This window comes from Mastigoproctus giganteus, chromosome 4 (genome assembly GCF_048544385.1).
Source record: "Mastigoproctus giganteus isolate SK-2022 chromosome 4, ASM4854438v1, whole genome shotgun sequence".
Classification (NCBI taxonomy): Eukaryota; Metazoa; Arthropoda; class Arachnida; order Uropygi; family Thelyphonidae; genus Mastigoproctus; species Mastigoproctus giganteus.
Window position 1 is genome coordinate 26399040 of NC_143578.1, and position 18358 is coordinate 26417397.

Below are 18358 nucleotides of genomic sequence, written 5' to 3' on the forward strand. Positions count from 1 at the left end.
TGTAATCTTAACTATTTCTGATTTTAAACTTCCTGTCTTATAAAGAGCACTTGCAGAACAGTGGGATGGGCAATTAATAATGAGTTTTAATCTGTAAAAAATAAACAAGATAATTTTCCCATTTTAGGGAGAAAAAATTAAGCTTTCATAAAATCATTTTTGTGTGTTCAGCATAACTGCAGTTATATTTAACTTTATAACAACAGATGCTTCCCAGATGGATTGAAATTAGAAAAAAAAAAAAGCAGTTGATCTCATCTCATTTAGTGAAGGCATTTATATGAAGGATATGTAACAAGGCCTCATGAAGTAATTTAAAAATATTCAGTATAAAATTTATGTAGTTTCTATAAAAAAAAATCATTCTGTTATCCATATATTTTATACTTTTTGTTGCTTAGCAGATAGTGAAGATATTTGCATTGTGGAGAGGCTCTTTTCATCTAGTCTTGTTGCAGTGGTTAGCCTTTCGTCTCCTCGGAAGCTGAAGGTGTGTCACTTTAAAAAGGGTACTGAGATATGCAATTATAGCTATTCTAATACCATCCTTGCTGTGAAGTTGAATCGTGCAGTAAGTACAATTTTAATTTGTGCACAAATTGCTAAGGGAAAACAATATTTTTTGATACATTTACACAGAATTTTGAGAATTTCATTTTTTTAATACTTACAATTGATAAGTGATTAATGCAACAATTACATGTTCCCTCAATTTTTAAAGGAATTTAAGAAATAACTACCAAATGCTTTTTGAGACTAATACGGAGTCCTTGGCATCAACTTAGTAAGTATGTTACATTGCTGTCTGCCATTTGTTTGATGACGGGTCTGGGTTTGATTCCTGTCAGTGACCAAAAATTTCTCAAGTCCTTTTAACCAGGACAGTAGCTAGCTGATCTCAGGATTAGGGAATAGGGTTTCCTCATGAGTTATTCGAGGTTTTTCAGCCTGCAGAACACAGATCAGCTCGTGAACATGCACACTTCTACTACAGACAAAATACATATATGGGTATGAGTGACAACCTCTGGGTAGTGTGAAAATAATAATTTAAATTTGTCAGTTATTTGGCTTTGACTAGTGTGAAAATTTGTGAAAAAAACCTTCAAAAGGGGGGGGGGGGAAAGAGTTAAATGCAAGCCAGACAAATTCCTTATTTTCATTCCTTGTGTAAAAATATATAAATGCCAAATTTTGTCCACTGGAATCCTGTCTAATCACAGACCATAGGGCCTCAATTTTATTCTGTTTTAAAAAAATTTAAAACAGAATAAAGATGAGTTTATTCTAAAATAAACTCATCTTTAAAGATGATAAAAGCTGCAAAGATGAGTTTCATTAAGCATTATGTATTTTTGCAAGTGCTTTACAAAATATATCTTTTAATTTAACACAATGCAATGTAAAATACATAACAATAATTCTTACCTACATCACGTCTGTATAGATAATTCACATGGTTAATTCTCAAGGTTACCAGTTTCTGGTAATCTTGAGGTCTCTGGTGCCAGTGGGCAAATGTGTGTGTTAATATTTGTGTCCCCCCCCCCCCTCCCATGTATTTTTTTTTTTTTTTTTTTTTCTCTTTTAAATGAAAAGGCCATTGGATGAATAGTTGTATGTGTAAAATGATTATTGAGATTCAATTCAGATATTTGTAGAAATTGTATAAAAGATTGAAGGGAAATGATTCATCTATAATTGGAAAAATTCATCCAACCAATCAGAAACTTAAAAGGATGTAATGCATTATTTATTCATGGTAAAAGTGAAGATTTCCATTACTGAAATCACATTAGTGAATTCAAGAATCCTTTTAGTTGAAAATATCTAATCTTATATTTTTCACATTTTTTTTTTTGTAGATTAATTATTTAACAATTTTATAAAGATTATTTATTAAGCCATATTGCATATGAAATTTCTCTTTCATTAGCCAACAAAGCTTTTACACTGCCTTCAAAATTGATTATTTTTTTAAAGTTGTCTTAAATTTTTTTCCACAGTTGGATATTAGTATTGTAATATTATTATTATTATTATTAGCCATATGGTGCAAAGGAAGCCTGAGGCTTATGCTGCACCAGCCAAAAAAAAAAAAAAAAATTTCTGAGTTACACCAAGAAAGAGAAGAATGATGATATCCAGCTCAGGACCCTGTGTGTGTGTGTGTGTGCCAAACCCATACTCACCAGATGTGAGCCCCAAGGAAGCTACAAGTTTTTGCTGCTGCCAAAAAATAATATAACTAAATAAAAAAGAAAATCAGCAACCTGTATATTTCCCTTCTCACATAGGTAGCTATCCAGCTGACCTTTGAAATTCAAAGGTCAACTGGATAGCTACCTTTTGACAGTTATATTGTAATCCTGCCATTTTTACATTTTCCTTTTGACATTTTAATCCTGCCATTTGCAAGGTTCTACATTTGGAAAATAACTACCTCCAAGAATAATTTGTATATTATGTGGAAGAGAGAATGAGCTGAAAGGAGTAAACAGGGAGAGACTTTGGTATTATAATGCAATCAGGCAGAAAGTTATCAAGCAGTGCAAACAAGTGACTAGGAAAGCACATAGCATTTTATCAATGATTCTCTATATTTGGACTCTGTAAATAGTACATATGAGCGGGGGGGGGGGAGAGAGAGAGAGAGAGAGAGAGAGAGAGAGAGAGAGAGAGAGAGAGAGAGAGAGAGAGAGAGAGAGAGACCCAAAAACTGGGGCTTAAGTAAACACTATTGAGGAAAAAACTAATGGACAGGATTTCAGATGCTTGCCAACTACCACAATAAATTGCTTTCTTGGGGGTTGATGTTGCACTCTGGCAAGAATGATGGGGGCAACTAGATCAATACCATCTAGTGGTGGGAAAATATGAAAAGAGTGGATATAGTTGTAGAATTCTTTTTTTTTTATGTCATAAAAGCCTGGCTTCCTTCATTTTTTTTTGGTTTTTACTGATACCATAATTTTAAAAATATAGAGTACCCAAAGGTCATACACTTTTAGTATTTGCATTATGACTTATCTTATAGAATTTGATTAAAAGCTATAACATAATAGAAATTTTTATTTTATTTGTTTGCTTAGAATATCTGATTCATGTTATTTTTGTTTTTTATAGAGACTGATAGTATGCTTAGAAGAAAGTTTATATATCCACAATATAAGAGACATGAAAGTACTGCATACAATAAGAGATACACCTCCTAACCCTCACGGGCTATGTGCTCTGTCTATCAGTAATGATAACTGTTATCTGGCATATCCGGGAAGCAATATGATAGGAGAGGTTCAAATATTTGATGCATATAATCTTGTAAGTCTCTCTCTTTTTTTTTTTTTTTTTTTTTTCAATATTACCCTGTTTTTATTAGTGATATATTAATTTAACCTGTAGTGTTCCACAGGGATACTGGTCCATGTTGGCTTTCTTCCCAATTGGATAGTTGCATATCTGTACTCTAAAGAACTCATTACGCCTTGTCCCACAGTTACTCAGTTGGAGAGATCTGATGACTGGGGAGAAGACCACTGTAGTATGCTGAAATCACTATATCCCTAGAATCACTTTTATACAATTCTGACATTGTGACATGGCATGTTATCCTGGTTATTCTTTTGGAATGTACCTGGTATAAAACAATTTTCTGGTAACAGAAAATGTTGCTCCACTAGTATCAATGGTGTTCAGTGTATACCACAAAATACTTCTACACTATTTCACTGCCATGACCAGCTTTCCCAGGTTAGTAGTGACAGTGTAATGGTGTGAAGTGTGTTGACACCTAGAAGGATGGGTCCATGGACTTGTGCTATTTTTTTGTCATATTCTGGTACTCCCATCACTGTGAAACAGCAGGAACCCAAATTTGTGAAATCAGGTGTTTTTTTTTTTCCCCAGTCCTTTACTGTCTAGCATCAAAAGCTACAGTCAGTCAAATAAAAACAGTGTTATTTAATTGACTGTAGCCTTTCTGTTTCCCTGCCCAAGTCTTGTCAGCCTCAATTGGCATCTTGTATCAACAAACTGTTTTGTTTCTAACCTGAGGATCACCATTGGTTGTATGTTATTTGGTTATTGGACCAATCTTGATACACCCGAGAGACTTTCATACATGAACACATAATAGTGCATCTGGCACTGACTACGATGCCACAAAGTCACTTAAATCTTTCGTCTTATCCATTCTTGCACTGAATTGCACACATGCATCCCTATACTAATCTGCCTACCTGCTTTTTATCATATAGTAAAAATATGTGGTTTTTTCTAAAGGTTTTAATCTAAAGGTAAAAATATGTGGTTTTTTCTATATATATATATATATATATATATATATATATATTTATTTATTTCCTTCAGAAAACACACACACACACGAGATGTACATGCGACTTGATCAAGAAATTGAGTCCTCTCCAAATTATAGTTACATGCATGGTTTTGCAGTCATGGAGCATACAGGAAGGTGTTTGCAGTGTCTCATCAAATTTATATTGGAAACAAAAAAACGGTCAGCCTATGATTAGTATGAGTTTATTTACCATGTGAATATATATCAGGTAGATGGTGTGGATGTCAAGTTTTAAACAGGCACAGTTTCATTGATTCACTCAGCATGGAAACAGTAAATCTATAATGTTCTATTTCCAGCCACGTTAGTTGTGGTTACAAAAAATATTTTAATGAAAGGAAGAAACCAAAGGGTTATTGTATGGAATAAAATTGCTGCCACATAGTGAATATCATTTTTTTTTTTTTGTGATGTGGTTAACAATTTCTGCCTTCATTATGGTACAGCTGCTGCATAAATTGAGGGTCAGTAGCCACTGCCCAATTATCAGGTTCTTGATATATACTGCTAACAAAACAAAAAATCTATGGTGATATAATTAATCCATTTGGACCAATAAGGCATGTTAGAGTTACAGTTGCAATTTCAGATAAATTAATAGCAGTTCTCCTATTTCAACCTGTTTTCTGTATTTTTGATTCAAAATTTTTAAATATTTTTAACAAATAAAAAGCTGTGCACAGTATAAAATTCATATTCTTAGGGTGTGATACTAAATGAATAAAATATAATTTCAATGGGAAAAAAAAAAAATTAGACATATTTATATGTCTAACTTTTTATAATGGACAAAATAATAGCAACTAATTGTAGTTTTTAAAAAATGTTTTTTCCTCACCTAAAATCATATTTTCTTGAATATTCAAGAGAATTTATAATAACTTTACAAGATTTGGGCATGCCGTTTTTAGTATTTCATGCTATCATAGTTTAATTGCTGCACCACTTCTTATTTTGTATGAGATTTTTCTTCATTAACTTCTTTTTAACTTCATCCACAGAGTTTCTGTGCGATTTGCAGACATACTGTACATAAGGCATTATTGTCTAGGATGTCTATATAGACCTCAGCATTCACTGTTTTGTCCAAAACCACCAATAGTTCCAAGCCAAATCATGAAAAATAGCCCCAGCCCATCACATTGCCTCCACCGAACTTCATTGTTAGGACAATACAGCCTCCAGGTATCCACCATGTCCAGTCATGACCATCATACTGGCAGACCATGTGACTCTGCACCAAAGCACAGCTTTTCATTGGTCTACAGCCCAATAACAGTGGACACCAAGCTAGATGCATCTGGCATTAGTTGGGGTGATTGGTCGGTTGTGGACAATTGCACAACCATGGTAATCCACATTGTGCAGTATTCTGCACACTGTACTTACTAGAGCCGATGTGTCTCACTGATGACCTGTATTCTGCAGCATCAACCTGCTTCCAAGCATATTCTTCTTTGCAGCGCTCTCCTGTTGTTCCATGAGGTTTGGATTTTTTGTTGGGCATTTTGCGACAGTTTTGGCACCAGTCCACTTCCATTTGCCGTCACATCATCAATCATCAACCTAGGGATCTTCACTGCCAGTGAGATCTCATATACAGACTGATTTCCTATATGGCACCCTGTTATCATTATGCACTGAAGTCTGTTAACTCCATCAATAGTAGCATCTTGCATTCACAGTCATACTATTGTGTCCTCAAAATTCTATTTCAGCATTGTGCCTGACATATGATACTTAGTTAGGACGTGACTAACTATTAACGGAGAGGTGTGTGTGTGTCAAATGTGCTATATAATTAAAGCAGAATACCTCTTTAGGTAATGTTTTCCTTTTCCCCTGTATTATTCCAAGTTTTTCAGCCTGCAACATGCATATTGTTTCATGAATATAATATACAATAAGGGCTGTACAAAGTGATTTATATATACTGCAGGAACTCTCACACTATGGCCAAAGTAGTTCAAAAACACTTTTCAAAAAAATGCATGCAGTAATGTAATAGCCCTTTCATTCAATAAAATTCGTATTGTAACACCATGCTGCAGATAATTTAGCATCCATAAGAAGAGTCTATCACTGTGTGCATTTGTTGAAAGTTGCAAAAAACCTTTGAGATAATGATCACCACATTTGAAAACAAATAATTACTTAATGCTGTAGGAAACATTAGTTGAAAACAATGAATTCAGTGTTCTGCACTGTTGCACGATTGAATTGTCAGATAATGTGTACCACATTGGTCTATCTTAGGTGCCATTTCCAAATCAAGATTATCTGTAAAAAAATAAAATAGAGTACTCTTTAATTTGTTCTTAAATTAAACAATACTGTATTTTATAATTTGTTAAAAATAACTTACATTTGTACATGTATACACAATGGGGGGATTTTTACTTAGAAATAAAAGTGACATGGATTATTGTATTGATCATTGTGAAAAGTATGTAGTGATATGGTTATATTACTTAAGTATCATTGAGATTGTTTCAGGTATTTGTTCTGATTCAGCGGAAGACTTTCTTTTTAATACATGTTTGTCCTGACATGGAAACCAGTCACTGATGGAGCCAAATCAGTACTGCATATTTGATTTGGCACAATTTCCCATTTACAATCAAGAAAGTTTTTTGTTTTATTGGTTCAGCAATGTGGAACCTTTCAGCATTGTGCCCTGCAAAAGAATATCACTCCTTTACACATCAACTCAGGATTGTGATCATCAGATTTTGTGTGTGATGTGCAACATTGTTATGTGGAGTTTATGGTAATCTTGACATAAACATCTAGCAATAGGCAATCAAGGATGTAAGGAAGAAGACTGTTTCACACTGTAGTTAAAAAATATATAAATAAAGAATAAAAGGAAAGGAAAGTGTTCTCAACATTCAGCTCCAATCTTTAGATTCACATTTGAAGAAGAAATTGGAGGTAAAATTTATTATAGTAAATGCATGGGGAAAAGCCATGCTGAATTAGAATAAGGCTTTCAGTTCTTGCCATAATTTTGCAGTTTTCTCAATTTTTAGAAGGAAATATGCTATCACACATTAAAATTTAGTTGAAAAGGTTACTACAGTATATCATGATATTAAAAACTTGTTTTGAAAATTAGAGAGAGAGAGAGAGAGAGAGAGAGAGAGAGAGAGAGAGAAAGAGAAATTTTTCATATACAGCATTATTCTTTGTTCTTGTTTCCACAAATAGGGTGTTAGGGTAATGTTTGCAGTGTCTTTTCATTAATTAGAGGTATATTATTATTTTATTTATTTTTCAGCAAGCAAAGATCATGATTCCAGCACATGATAATCCTCTTGCAGCTATGGCATTCAATTCTAGTGGAACAAAAATAGCAACAGCTTCAGAAAAGGTATATATAGTATATTAGTGTATTTTAATACAGTCGAAGCTCTTTATAGCAACCCTCTTTTTAAAGTCCCAACACATTATAACATCCTATGTGGCTGGTCCCAGCCAGTTCTCATTAACCTAATGCTATTTTACATTCAGTATAACAGTCTTGAAAATAAAAGAATTTCTCTATAACACCCATAAATTTCTGCCTCTTAGTCTGAATTTTTACTTTTTTATTACAGTATTTGCATTTAACAATCACATAATGCTTCAAATATATTGAATTAATTGCAGCCTGACAATGAGAAATAATTTAAGATTTCCCATGCTCTTTTCTTGCAGTGCGGTAATGAAATGAACATTGGCTAGAAGTTCATTTCATTAGTTAGCGTATGTTTATTGGTTATTCACTCCAAGAAAGTGAATGGCTTTGCCAATCTTAGATAAAAAGTAGGATTTTGCAAGCTGTAAATATGGTGTGCATTCTAAAACTAACATCGCCAAACAGTTCGACATTCCTGAGAGTACTCTGTTCGCTATCTGAAAGATTAGAAAAATATTGAAAATTTAGAGAAATCTGCTGCACCGGGTTGGATTCGAGCATGAAAGGCAAAGTATCCAGATTTTGAAAAGGTACTTTTGGAATGGCTAATGATGATGCGTGCAGAAAATGTTCCTGTAGTTGGTAATATTTTAAAAGCTAAAGCTTAATCATTTGTGCATCGAATGGATATTGAAGAATTTAAAAGTTCAGATGAATGGCTCCAGAAATTTAAAACTCTTCATGGCCTGTCTTTCAAAAAAGTATGGTGAAAATGTAGTCATGGACATTAATGCTACAAACAAATGGAAGGAAAATCATTTAAGAAAAACTACCGAAGAATGCTATTAAACAAAATTGTGCTGTCTTGAAAGCAAAAAATGTGAAATTGACATCCTGCAGGCAATGTATTTATGTGTTTCAGTATGGGATGAAGTTGATGAAAAAGTGATCACCAACTGCTTCAAAATGCTGGATTTACCTTCCTGAATGGTGCAATATGTCAAGGTTTGCATGCTTCTTCCTCTATTAATTGTGAAGAACAGTCCGATAATAGGGAAGAAATATTTTAGCGTGTGCATGATCACCTAAATTTACAGGAAAACTTAAGCTTCAAAGATTATGCAGAAGTGGATGCAGACATTGAATGTTTCAGGATATGCACGAATGAAGAGGAACTCGTAGCAGACGTAATGGAATCGTCTGAAATTTGTAGTGATGAAGATGAGGAACCTACCATTTGAACAAGAAGTTTCGGTGAAAGATGCTCATCATTAGAACTCGTACGCCAATTATTATTATTTTTTTTTTTTTCAAGCACAGTCTAACTGGGAAATTGAAATAAATAACTGCTATCGTACACCTTCATAATTCTCTTTTAAAACATGCTCTGCCAGTGTGTTTTGCGAGATTATTTTAAAGTATGAAAAAATTCTCTTGTCGGGTCTTGATAGGTTTGTAGCCTATATAGCAAAATTTACAATTTAATTGTAAATTTCAATCAATGTAAATTACAATTAAAATTTACAATTTTAATTGTAAATTTGCACTCTTCAATCAATGCAAAATTTACAATCATAATTTTCTTGTTTAATACTGTAGTACATATTATAAATAAGATGATACTATATTGTATTAGTAGAATTATATTAAATATTCAAGCTTTTACTTGTTTTGTTGCTGATTTTATGAATGATCAATATAATATTCTTCTGATATAATGACTGTTTTTCTCATTCCCCTATGGGGTCGTTATATACAGCTTCAACTGTATTAGTACCATTTCTTCTAGTTGTTGCTTATAGGTGCTCCCCATATTGTATGTAACCAACTATTTTCTTTAAATTAGTATTCATTAGCCAATTTCAGTTCTTTATTGTATTTGTTTGGATCTGCCAACCACATCTGTGGTTGGGACAGCTCCAGACAAATTTAATTATTAATGCTTATAATGAATGACTTGCTGTTCTCATCACCCAGATATTAGATTTTTAAGGTAACGAAGTTAGTTACACATACCTGCCGCATCCTCTGATTTAGTAAGAAGTTTTCTGATAATCAGGTTCATCTTTCAGTTTTTCCTTATAAATGTAGTTTTTTCTCAATATTTTGTGCTCCCCTGCCCCCAATTATAGACCTACCAAATTTAATGATATATGCTTACAATTTGAAATCAGGTGGCTCTGATTTCAAATTGTAAGCATACAAATCATTCATACAAATTATTAAATAACAGATAACAAATTAAGAAACAACAAACTATTCATTTTAATATATGGAGAAATTGTTATTTATTTTTAATTTAAAGTGCTCATCACCACATAGTGCTTTAACATTTGTTCATTGTCTTTGGTGTTTGTCATTGGAACTTTGCTTGGTTTTGAGAGAAATATAAGTTTAGCTAATAAATTTAATTAAGATTTAATGTACAAAATTGTTACAGTCGAATAAACAATGAGAAAAACAGGTATTCAGCTGAAAAAGGTATTATATAACATATATAGATACTTTCCATTACCTACATCATCCACCCCTTATAATAATTTACTATCCAGTTCTCTAAATTTGTTTAAACTATCCACTTCAGGTAGAAGATTATTCTAAGAATAAGGATGCCATCAGCATTTAGTTTACTCAGTCCATTTAAAGCTTTAAATGTTTCAATCAGGTCTCCTTGCAGATGCCTGTTTTCCAGATGCTGCAACTTACAGATCTGAGGTCTCTTGGTAAGAGTACCCTTTTGTCCCTGTGAGCAATGGAATAATCATTTATCACCTAATTGTCCTTGCTTGTAACATTTCTGCATGCTATTAACAGAACCCCTTGAGCTGTTCTCGCAGTTTGTCTTCTGCACTGCTCAACAAACTTTGCCTATATAATTTCCCTTGGGTCTTTTCATTTTCCACTATCTTGAGTTTGGTAGCACCCAAATGCAGTACATTACATTTATCAGTAATATATATATATATATGGAGGGAGAGAGAGAGAGAGAGAGAGAGAGAGAGCGAGAGAGAGATGGTTCTGTGAATTTGAAGTTGAATAGTAAATGGATGTGGGCTTTTTGCAGAATGTGTTACAGATTTGGAAGAGTGTGTGGAATTACAGATGCCAATTCAGAAGAAATTAATTTCTATAGAAAAGGCATTTTTATAGAAATGTCTATAGGCATATTTGTAGAAATAGCTATAGAAAAGCAGAAACTGAACATCAATGAAACAGAGTAGTGAGACCATAAGAATGGGTTATTAACTAACACCCTTTTGATTGGAATCTAGAAATTTGAGAGATTTATGTAGCACCACCCCAGATATGGGATATTCCATAGTAGGGCAGATTTGAGGTTTGTACAGAGTAAATAATTGTTTAGAAGAAAAGTAACAGTGAGGGCAAAAACATCAAAAAAACCCCCATTTTTTTTGATGTAGAGGAAGCAATATTTATGATATGCTAATGTCAGGAGAGGTTACAAGTCAGGGTAATACCTAATGGATATGCCAAATTTATGTAGCACCACCCCAGATATGGGATATTCCATAGTAGGGCAGATTTGAGGTTTGTACAGAGTAAATAATTGTTTAGAAGAAAAGTAACAGTGAGGGCAAAAACATCAAAAAAACCCCCATTTTTTTGATGTAGAGGAAGCAATATTTATGATATGCTAATGTCAGGAGAGGTTACAAGTCAGGGTAATACCTAATGGATATACTGTATTTCCCCATGTATAAGACGCACCTTAATTTTGGGGCCCGAAATTTGAAAAAAAATGTATTACATAAAGTTATTGAACTCAAGTTTTATTCATTATAAAATTCATACAATTCCTCATCACTGTCAAAACTCCCATCCATTAGCTTGTCCTCATCTGTGTCTGATGACGAATCACTGTCTTCATATATTGCCTCGTCCTCAGTTCCATCTGTGGCATTTGAAATGTCACACTTCTTAAATGACTAGACAACGATCTCAATCTTGATTATCCCAGGATTTTTTCACCCAGGTACAAACTTCTCCTATAGTTGGTTTCTTCACTCTTCCTGCTGGTGTCAAATTGTCCCCAGAAGACTTCATCCATTGGTTCCATTCATCTCCCATGGCAGCTTTGAAGGGTTTGTTAATGCTGACATCAAGTGGTTGGAGCTGATATGTCAAGCCTCCAGGTATAATGGCAAGTTTTGTTTTTTTTGCTCTGCAGCAATCTTTGTATTTTTTGTTATGTGTGCCCTGAACTGATCAAGCACCAATAGGGCAGGTTTGCGTAAGAGCCCACCTGGTCTCCTGCTCCAAACTTTCTCAAACCAGATCTTCATCCCATCCTAATCCATCCAACCCTTGTCATGAACGTGGACAGTTGCTCCTCGAGGAATGTCTCCTTTTGGCATTGTTTTGCGTTTGAAAATCAGCATAGGAGACAGCTTGGTTCCTTCAGCACAACAAGCTAGAACAACTGTATAATGGCTCTTTTCATGTCCACTTGTCTTCACAGTTAGTTTTCACCCCCTTCTTATCAGCAGTTCTGTTACTTGGAACATCAAATTGAAGGGGGGACTTCGTCCATATTTGCAATCTGTCCCAACTCAAACTGATGTGTCTTCCGACATTGAATTACAAAACGATGAAATTCAAGGACTTTCTGCTCATAGCTTTCAGGCATCTTTTGGGGTCTGGTGAGTGTACGCATGCTTAGTCCATTCCATTTCATGAACCTGAAGCACAAATTGTGTCCTCCTTTGAAATCAGTAACTTCTTTTTCATCAGCAATTCTTCTTGCCTCATGCTGAACCATCTTTATGGACACAGGAATTCCAATTGTCCTTTGCTCTTCAATCCATATCTTCAATTCCCTCTCTAAATCAGGCCATTTTGCTGACTTGCCTCTCATGGCCTTCTTCTGCCGTGGTGTTTTCAGTAGGGTTTCTTCTTCCCGTAGCCAGTCTCGGATTGTTTTCTCAGTTGGAGGAGGACCAAACTTACGTTCATCAGCACGATTTCCATTCACTTTTGCAAACTGGATCACTTTTAACTTGAATTCAGCACTGTACGAAAATCTTTTCTGAGCCATTTCTGGGCAGAACGGGGGGGTGCTCAACTGGAAAGAGACCATCATCAAGTTGATGATCTGAAATGCTTAGAGGACCACTAACATTGACTGTGTACATGGAAGGGTTGTTGATGTGAAAAAAGTGTGTTATGTTGTTGGGATTGTCTGGTATTCTGGTAGGTAAACAAAGAAGCTGTGTGAGGTCATTAGTGATCACAAAAGCCTGTACACCTGAACCAACTGGGGCCATACAACGAGAAAACTGAAGATAACTGGAGTTATGAATTAAAATCGCCAAAGAAAATTACCTCACTATTAGGAAAGCTAGACTGGAGAATTAGCATTAATAGAGGCATATGATACAAGAAAGCAAGCCAAAAAAAAACCCCTCCCATTTCACCCCTCCATTCGTTCCAAATGCCTGTACAGCTCAGCCTTAAATTTATTTGGTCTATAACTTCCACAACAAAAGATTGAAGTCTGTTCCACCAATCAACTACCCGCTGGCTAAAGGCAAATTTCCGCACATCTATTCTACAACTGTCTTTCCTCAATTTGAATCTGTGCCCCCTCAGGTTCTTAATCTGAGCAAGAGGAAGAATCCCATCAGCATTCAGCTTGCTCAACCCATTCAAGGCCTTTATGTCTCCAATTCATGTCTCCTCAGGTGCGGAATCTAAGCGAGAGAAAGAATTCCATCAGCATTCAGCTTGCTCAAACCATTCAAGGCCTTATACGCCTCAATCAGATCACCTCTCAGGTGCCTAGTCTCTAGATGCTGTAATTTGCAGAACTTAAGCCTTTCTTGGTAACAGCATCCCTTTGTTTCACTCACTAATCTCGTTGCCCTTCTCTGTACTTGTTCCAGCAGCTCTACATCTTTCCTGAAATGAGGCCGCTAGACCTGTATGCAGTATTGAAGGTGTGGCCTGACCCATGAGCTACTCTTGCAGCCTGTTTGCACTACTCAGAAAAAGAAAAATTTGAGTTTCAAATGAAGTCAGAGTTCCAAGTGATTGGAGAATGGTGGAGGCAACAGATAATTTAACAGAATGTGGTAGAGAGATCTTAAGCTAGAGGGACGATAAATGGAAGGCAGAGATTTGTCACCACTTATAGCAACTGGCTGGATGTGAGCAAATTCTCAAGCAGAAGGAAAAAACACCAGATTCCAAGTTATAAAACCTTTGACAAGGATTATCAGTGCAGTTGTATGCACAAGTCCTGCCTTTGAAGAGAAAGGAGTTATATAATCAATAGTCAGTGCAACAGAGATGAGTAGTATTTGAGGCAACCGATAATTGAGGCTGGTAGTAAAATTAAGTGGGACTAGTCAGACTGTATGTGGAAATGGACATCATTGAGACAGGAACTGAGAACACATATTTGTGAAATGAAGGAAGTAGTTTTCAGAGGTGTGGATCTTTTTGCAGGTGGTAGATGGCTCTCATCAACCGGTGTAATACCACCACTTTGCTTATTGGAGGCTTGAAGTGGAGAAACCCATAGTTAGTCTCTAGAACAAGTTTCCGGCATCCCCCCCTTCTCCCCCAACCCATGCACGGTTCTACTACTACTAATAAACCAGTACCACTACTAACACTAATATAAAATAGCAGTAATAATTCAATACTATAATATAATACTAATATGCACTAACACTAGGTGGTAGATGGCTGTCATCAACCGGTGCAATACCACCATTTTGCTTATTGGAGGCTTGACGTGGTGAAACCCATGTTTAGTTTCTAGAGCAAAGTTTCCGACATATTCCCCATACTTCTCCTTCAACCCATGCACGGTACTAAGTACTATAGCTTTTGATACCTTTTGTGTTTGGGATTTTCATAAAAAAAAAAATGGTAAGTTTATTACGCTGTTCACCTTTGTATCATCAGAAAATTTAGATACTAAGCTCATTGTGCCAACATCACTATCATTAATAAATATTGAAAAGGATGAAGGTGCTAGCACTGAATCCTAAATGACTTCACTAGTAACACTGCTACACAAAGATCTGTAGCAATCATAACCAATCTCCATTCAACCATCTCTTTATCCATAGCAGTAGTATGCCCATAATGCCACACTGCTCCAGTTTGCATAGCAATCATTCATGTGAAATAGTATCAAAAGCTTTACTGAAATCTAAGTATATGATGCCAAAATTAATGTTTTGCATCCAATTCCTATCAAGATAATCCTAAATTACTTAAACAGTGACCCCATTATTTTTCCTGTCACAGAAGTTGTGCTTTCAGGTCAGTAATTACTCACTTCACCCCTGTATTCCCATTTGCGAATAGGCTAGACCGGCAGTTTCCAAACTGTGCGCTGCGGCGCCCCAGGGCACCGCAGCAAACTCACAGAGGCAGGATATTTTAAATTTTGAGGAAAACACGATGATACTCTATATTCGGACAACCTATGAACTACTAGCTTGAAGTAGTTCACAGTTTCAACATTACTTATTAAATTGTTTGGACCTGACTACTTAATAAATGGAACTGTTAGGTATTTTGTTTGGCCTAGGGGCACCATGAAAAAATTACTGAGACACTAAGGGTGCCGTGAACCGAGAAAGTTTGGGAACCTCTGGGTTAGACATTTGGACATATCCAATCTGTGGAGGACATTCCCTGAATACAAGAATGCTCTCATAATTATGACTAAAGGTTTCACTAGTCATTATTGACAGCCATTCACCTCATATTCACATTGTCACTGTGGATCACCTTAACTCGTGATCCACAGTATATTGTGAACTTATTATTTTTTTCATGAATCATAAGAAATAAAATAAGGAATTAAAAACAAAAGTTAATTGAATGCATTTGTAAACCTAAAAGAACACAGTACACTTCCCGAAAATCTATCCTCTTTCCATGAATGGCAAGGGTGAAAAGGGGAACTTAATTGCAAATTGGTATCACATTTGGGGAGCAATATGTAGACTGTATCAGGAGTCAGTTGCTTCAGTAAATTTTTTTGTTCCTGAACCTTTAGTAGAGTTTTTTTTTTTTTTTTTTGATAGTTTTTCTGATATTAAAGTGTGTTGTACATTTCAAAAATGTATGCTCCACCATAATTCATGGTATTAGATTCTCAGCAAAGTGTGTTATGTTCTTGTTGATTTATAAATGTCATTCATTGAACTCCCCCCCCCCCCACAATTTTTTACAATATTATTGAATTGACATTGTTACTATGGATCAGCAGCTACAGTGAGAGTTGCCCAGCGGTCACTCATGATTAATGAAAGCTACGAGTACTAAAGCATGCCATCATAAAGATAGTATGCTTTAGTACTCTTGTTAGGTTAGGACAAGGGAGATAAGTTAATAAAATTTTTACTTATAATTTACAGTTAAAAGAAGAGTGTGCGCTTGTTCAGCTGTGTAACGTTTCCGTGCAACTCAAGTTCCATTGTTTTCACTCACCAGCATTTTCAAATTATGCTGTTAAGTGAAGTGAAATTTGAAGTGAAGCCTCACTTCTAACAAGTGAATAAAGCCTTTGCATACCTACATCTTCAAATGAAGCCACAACAGGCTTGTAGTATGACATGGTGCATTATTGTGGTGAAACAGAAAAGAGCCCTCTCATTCTACTGCCATGGTGTAGGTAGAATGGAATTGGTCACAATACCAGATGGCATTGTTGTTCCAGAGGAATGACCAACGCTCCAAGTCCCTAAACCATGAGAAACAACCCCAGACAGTAACAGTACTCTTGCCAAAATTCACAACTGAGACAACACACGTTGATAACTGACTAATGTTCTTTGGGCATCCACTAGACCAAAATGGCCACCAGTTCAGAAAACCACGTACTATGATTTGTCACTCTATAACAGTTTTCAAACATTGCAGGATAATTACGATGGGTTGTACATTGGGAAAGATGACACTGTGAATTGCAGCTCTTCTGTAAAATCAATATCAGTTCTTGCAGTCTCCCTGAACTCCTGGTTGACAGCATTTAATGAGGACCAATGGTATCTATGTTCCACTCTTTTGAGTGCTCTCTAATCTGTTAGCATACCAACAGATTAATTGTTAATATGGCATCTTATGATGACTCAGGTCATTGACTAGTGTACTGTATTTCACATATCTCTTTATTCCAGCATGAACATAGTTGCTATGCTTATTCCTCTCACTTGGATTGATAAGTGACTTATTTTTCCCAAAATCCCAAGGTTGTCTGGGTACTTTGGCATTATAGTATATGTGTATGAATATATATGATATAACTCAAAACATTTGAATTAAGAATGCGCGCGCACACACACACACACACACACACACACACACACACACACACACACACACACACACACACACACACACACACACACACACACACACACACACACATAAGCGCCTCCGTAGCCAGGTGGGAAGGAGCAGCAGTGCATAGCACACGCTTCTTGATTAGACCGAGGTTCGAGCCCGTCACCACCAAATACTTAGGATGCGGAAAGGTCAGGGAATGACCACCGCATATCCCGGAGCAATATGGCCTTAGTTGCTAATGCTCCTAAAAACACACACACACACACACACACACACACACAATGTGATTTTTGTTTATTCTTTTTTTTTTTTTTTTAAGAACCTGCTCAGATACATTTGTGTGTGGCATATTACTTACCAACATTTTCTGACAGTAGCTCCACCATTAATATGACTTCAGACATGGAAGCTTAAATAAACAGCACTTGTTTCATGAGGCAGTCTGCTGCCGAGTGAGTCCATTATCTTTTAACTGCATGTTAAAAATAAAAACAGTTAGGAAAAGTTAGAAATCAGAAGCTTCCATTGAAGGTTGCATGACAAGCTGCAACCAATACACTTGATTGTTTTATGGAATGTTAATAGGTACATAGTGCAAAAGCAGTTTTCTGATCACACTATCCAAGTAGTTAACTTGGATAGTGTAGTAGTAGTAGTAGTGGCATGTGATGCAAGAAAGCAAATGTATGAGCTTATGCAGCATCAGCCAAAAAAAAAAAAAAAAAAAGCCACACCATTCCCTCCAAATGCCTGTCCAGTTCCTCCTTAAATTTATTCAACCTATCAACTTCCATAACGACAGATGGAAGTTTGTTCCAGCAATTAACCATCCGCTGGCTAAAGGCAAATTTCCGCACATCTATTCTACATCTGTCCTTTCGTAATTTGAATTTATGCCCCCTTAGGTTCGTAATCTGAACAAGTGGAAGGATCCCATCAGAATTCAGCGTGCTGAACCCATTCAAGGCCTTATACACCTCAATCAGATCACCGTGCATGATCTGGTCAGCTTGTTAGGGTGTTTTCTTGAAGAGAAATTTTAAAGCCTGGTTGATTAACTCTGCAAGCAGGCAGAGTTAATCAACTTTACCTGCTTGTCCTGTATGAAATATAGGATGTTTTTTCTGACATAAAATCTAAATAAAAAGCTGGGAGAAGGGTATCTCCAAGAACTTCAAGTTTTGAAATGCTTGTATTTATTTAATTTTCTGAGGCAAAAATTCAAACTTTTCTTTTGTTTTAACAAAAGAGAAATCTTTTGTAAA

The 18358-nt window shown here is 35.6% G+C and overlaps 1 protein-coding gene across 3 annotated transcripts in view; it reads left to right on the top strand.

Moving 5' to 3' along the window:
- The window catches only part of Atg18a (Autophagy-related 18a), a 541369-nt gene that overhangs the window by 41126 nt on the left and 481885 nt on the right, over positions 1-18358 (top strand). For 2 of the 3 annotated variants that reach the window (XM_090372601.1, XM_090372603.1), the window contains exons 3-5: positions 402-571; positions 3127-3321; positions 7641-7733. In XM_090372601.1, coding sequence (XP_090228727.1) covers positions 402-571; positions 3127-3321; positions 7641-7733 — 458 coding nt within the window. The remainder of the gene's footprint in view (positions 1-401; positions 572-3126; positions 3322-7640; positions 7734-18358) is intronic. The other variant, XM_090372602.1, reaches the window with a different exon arrangement.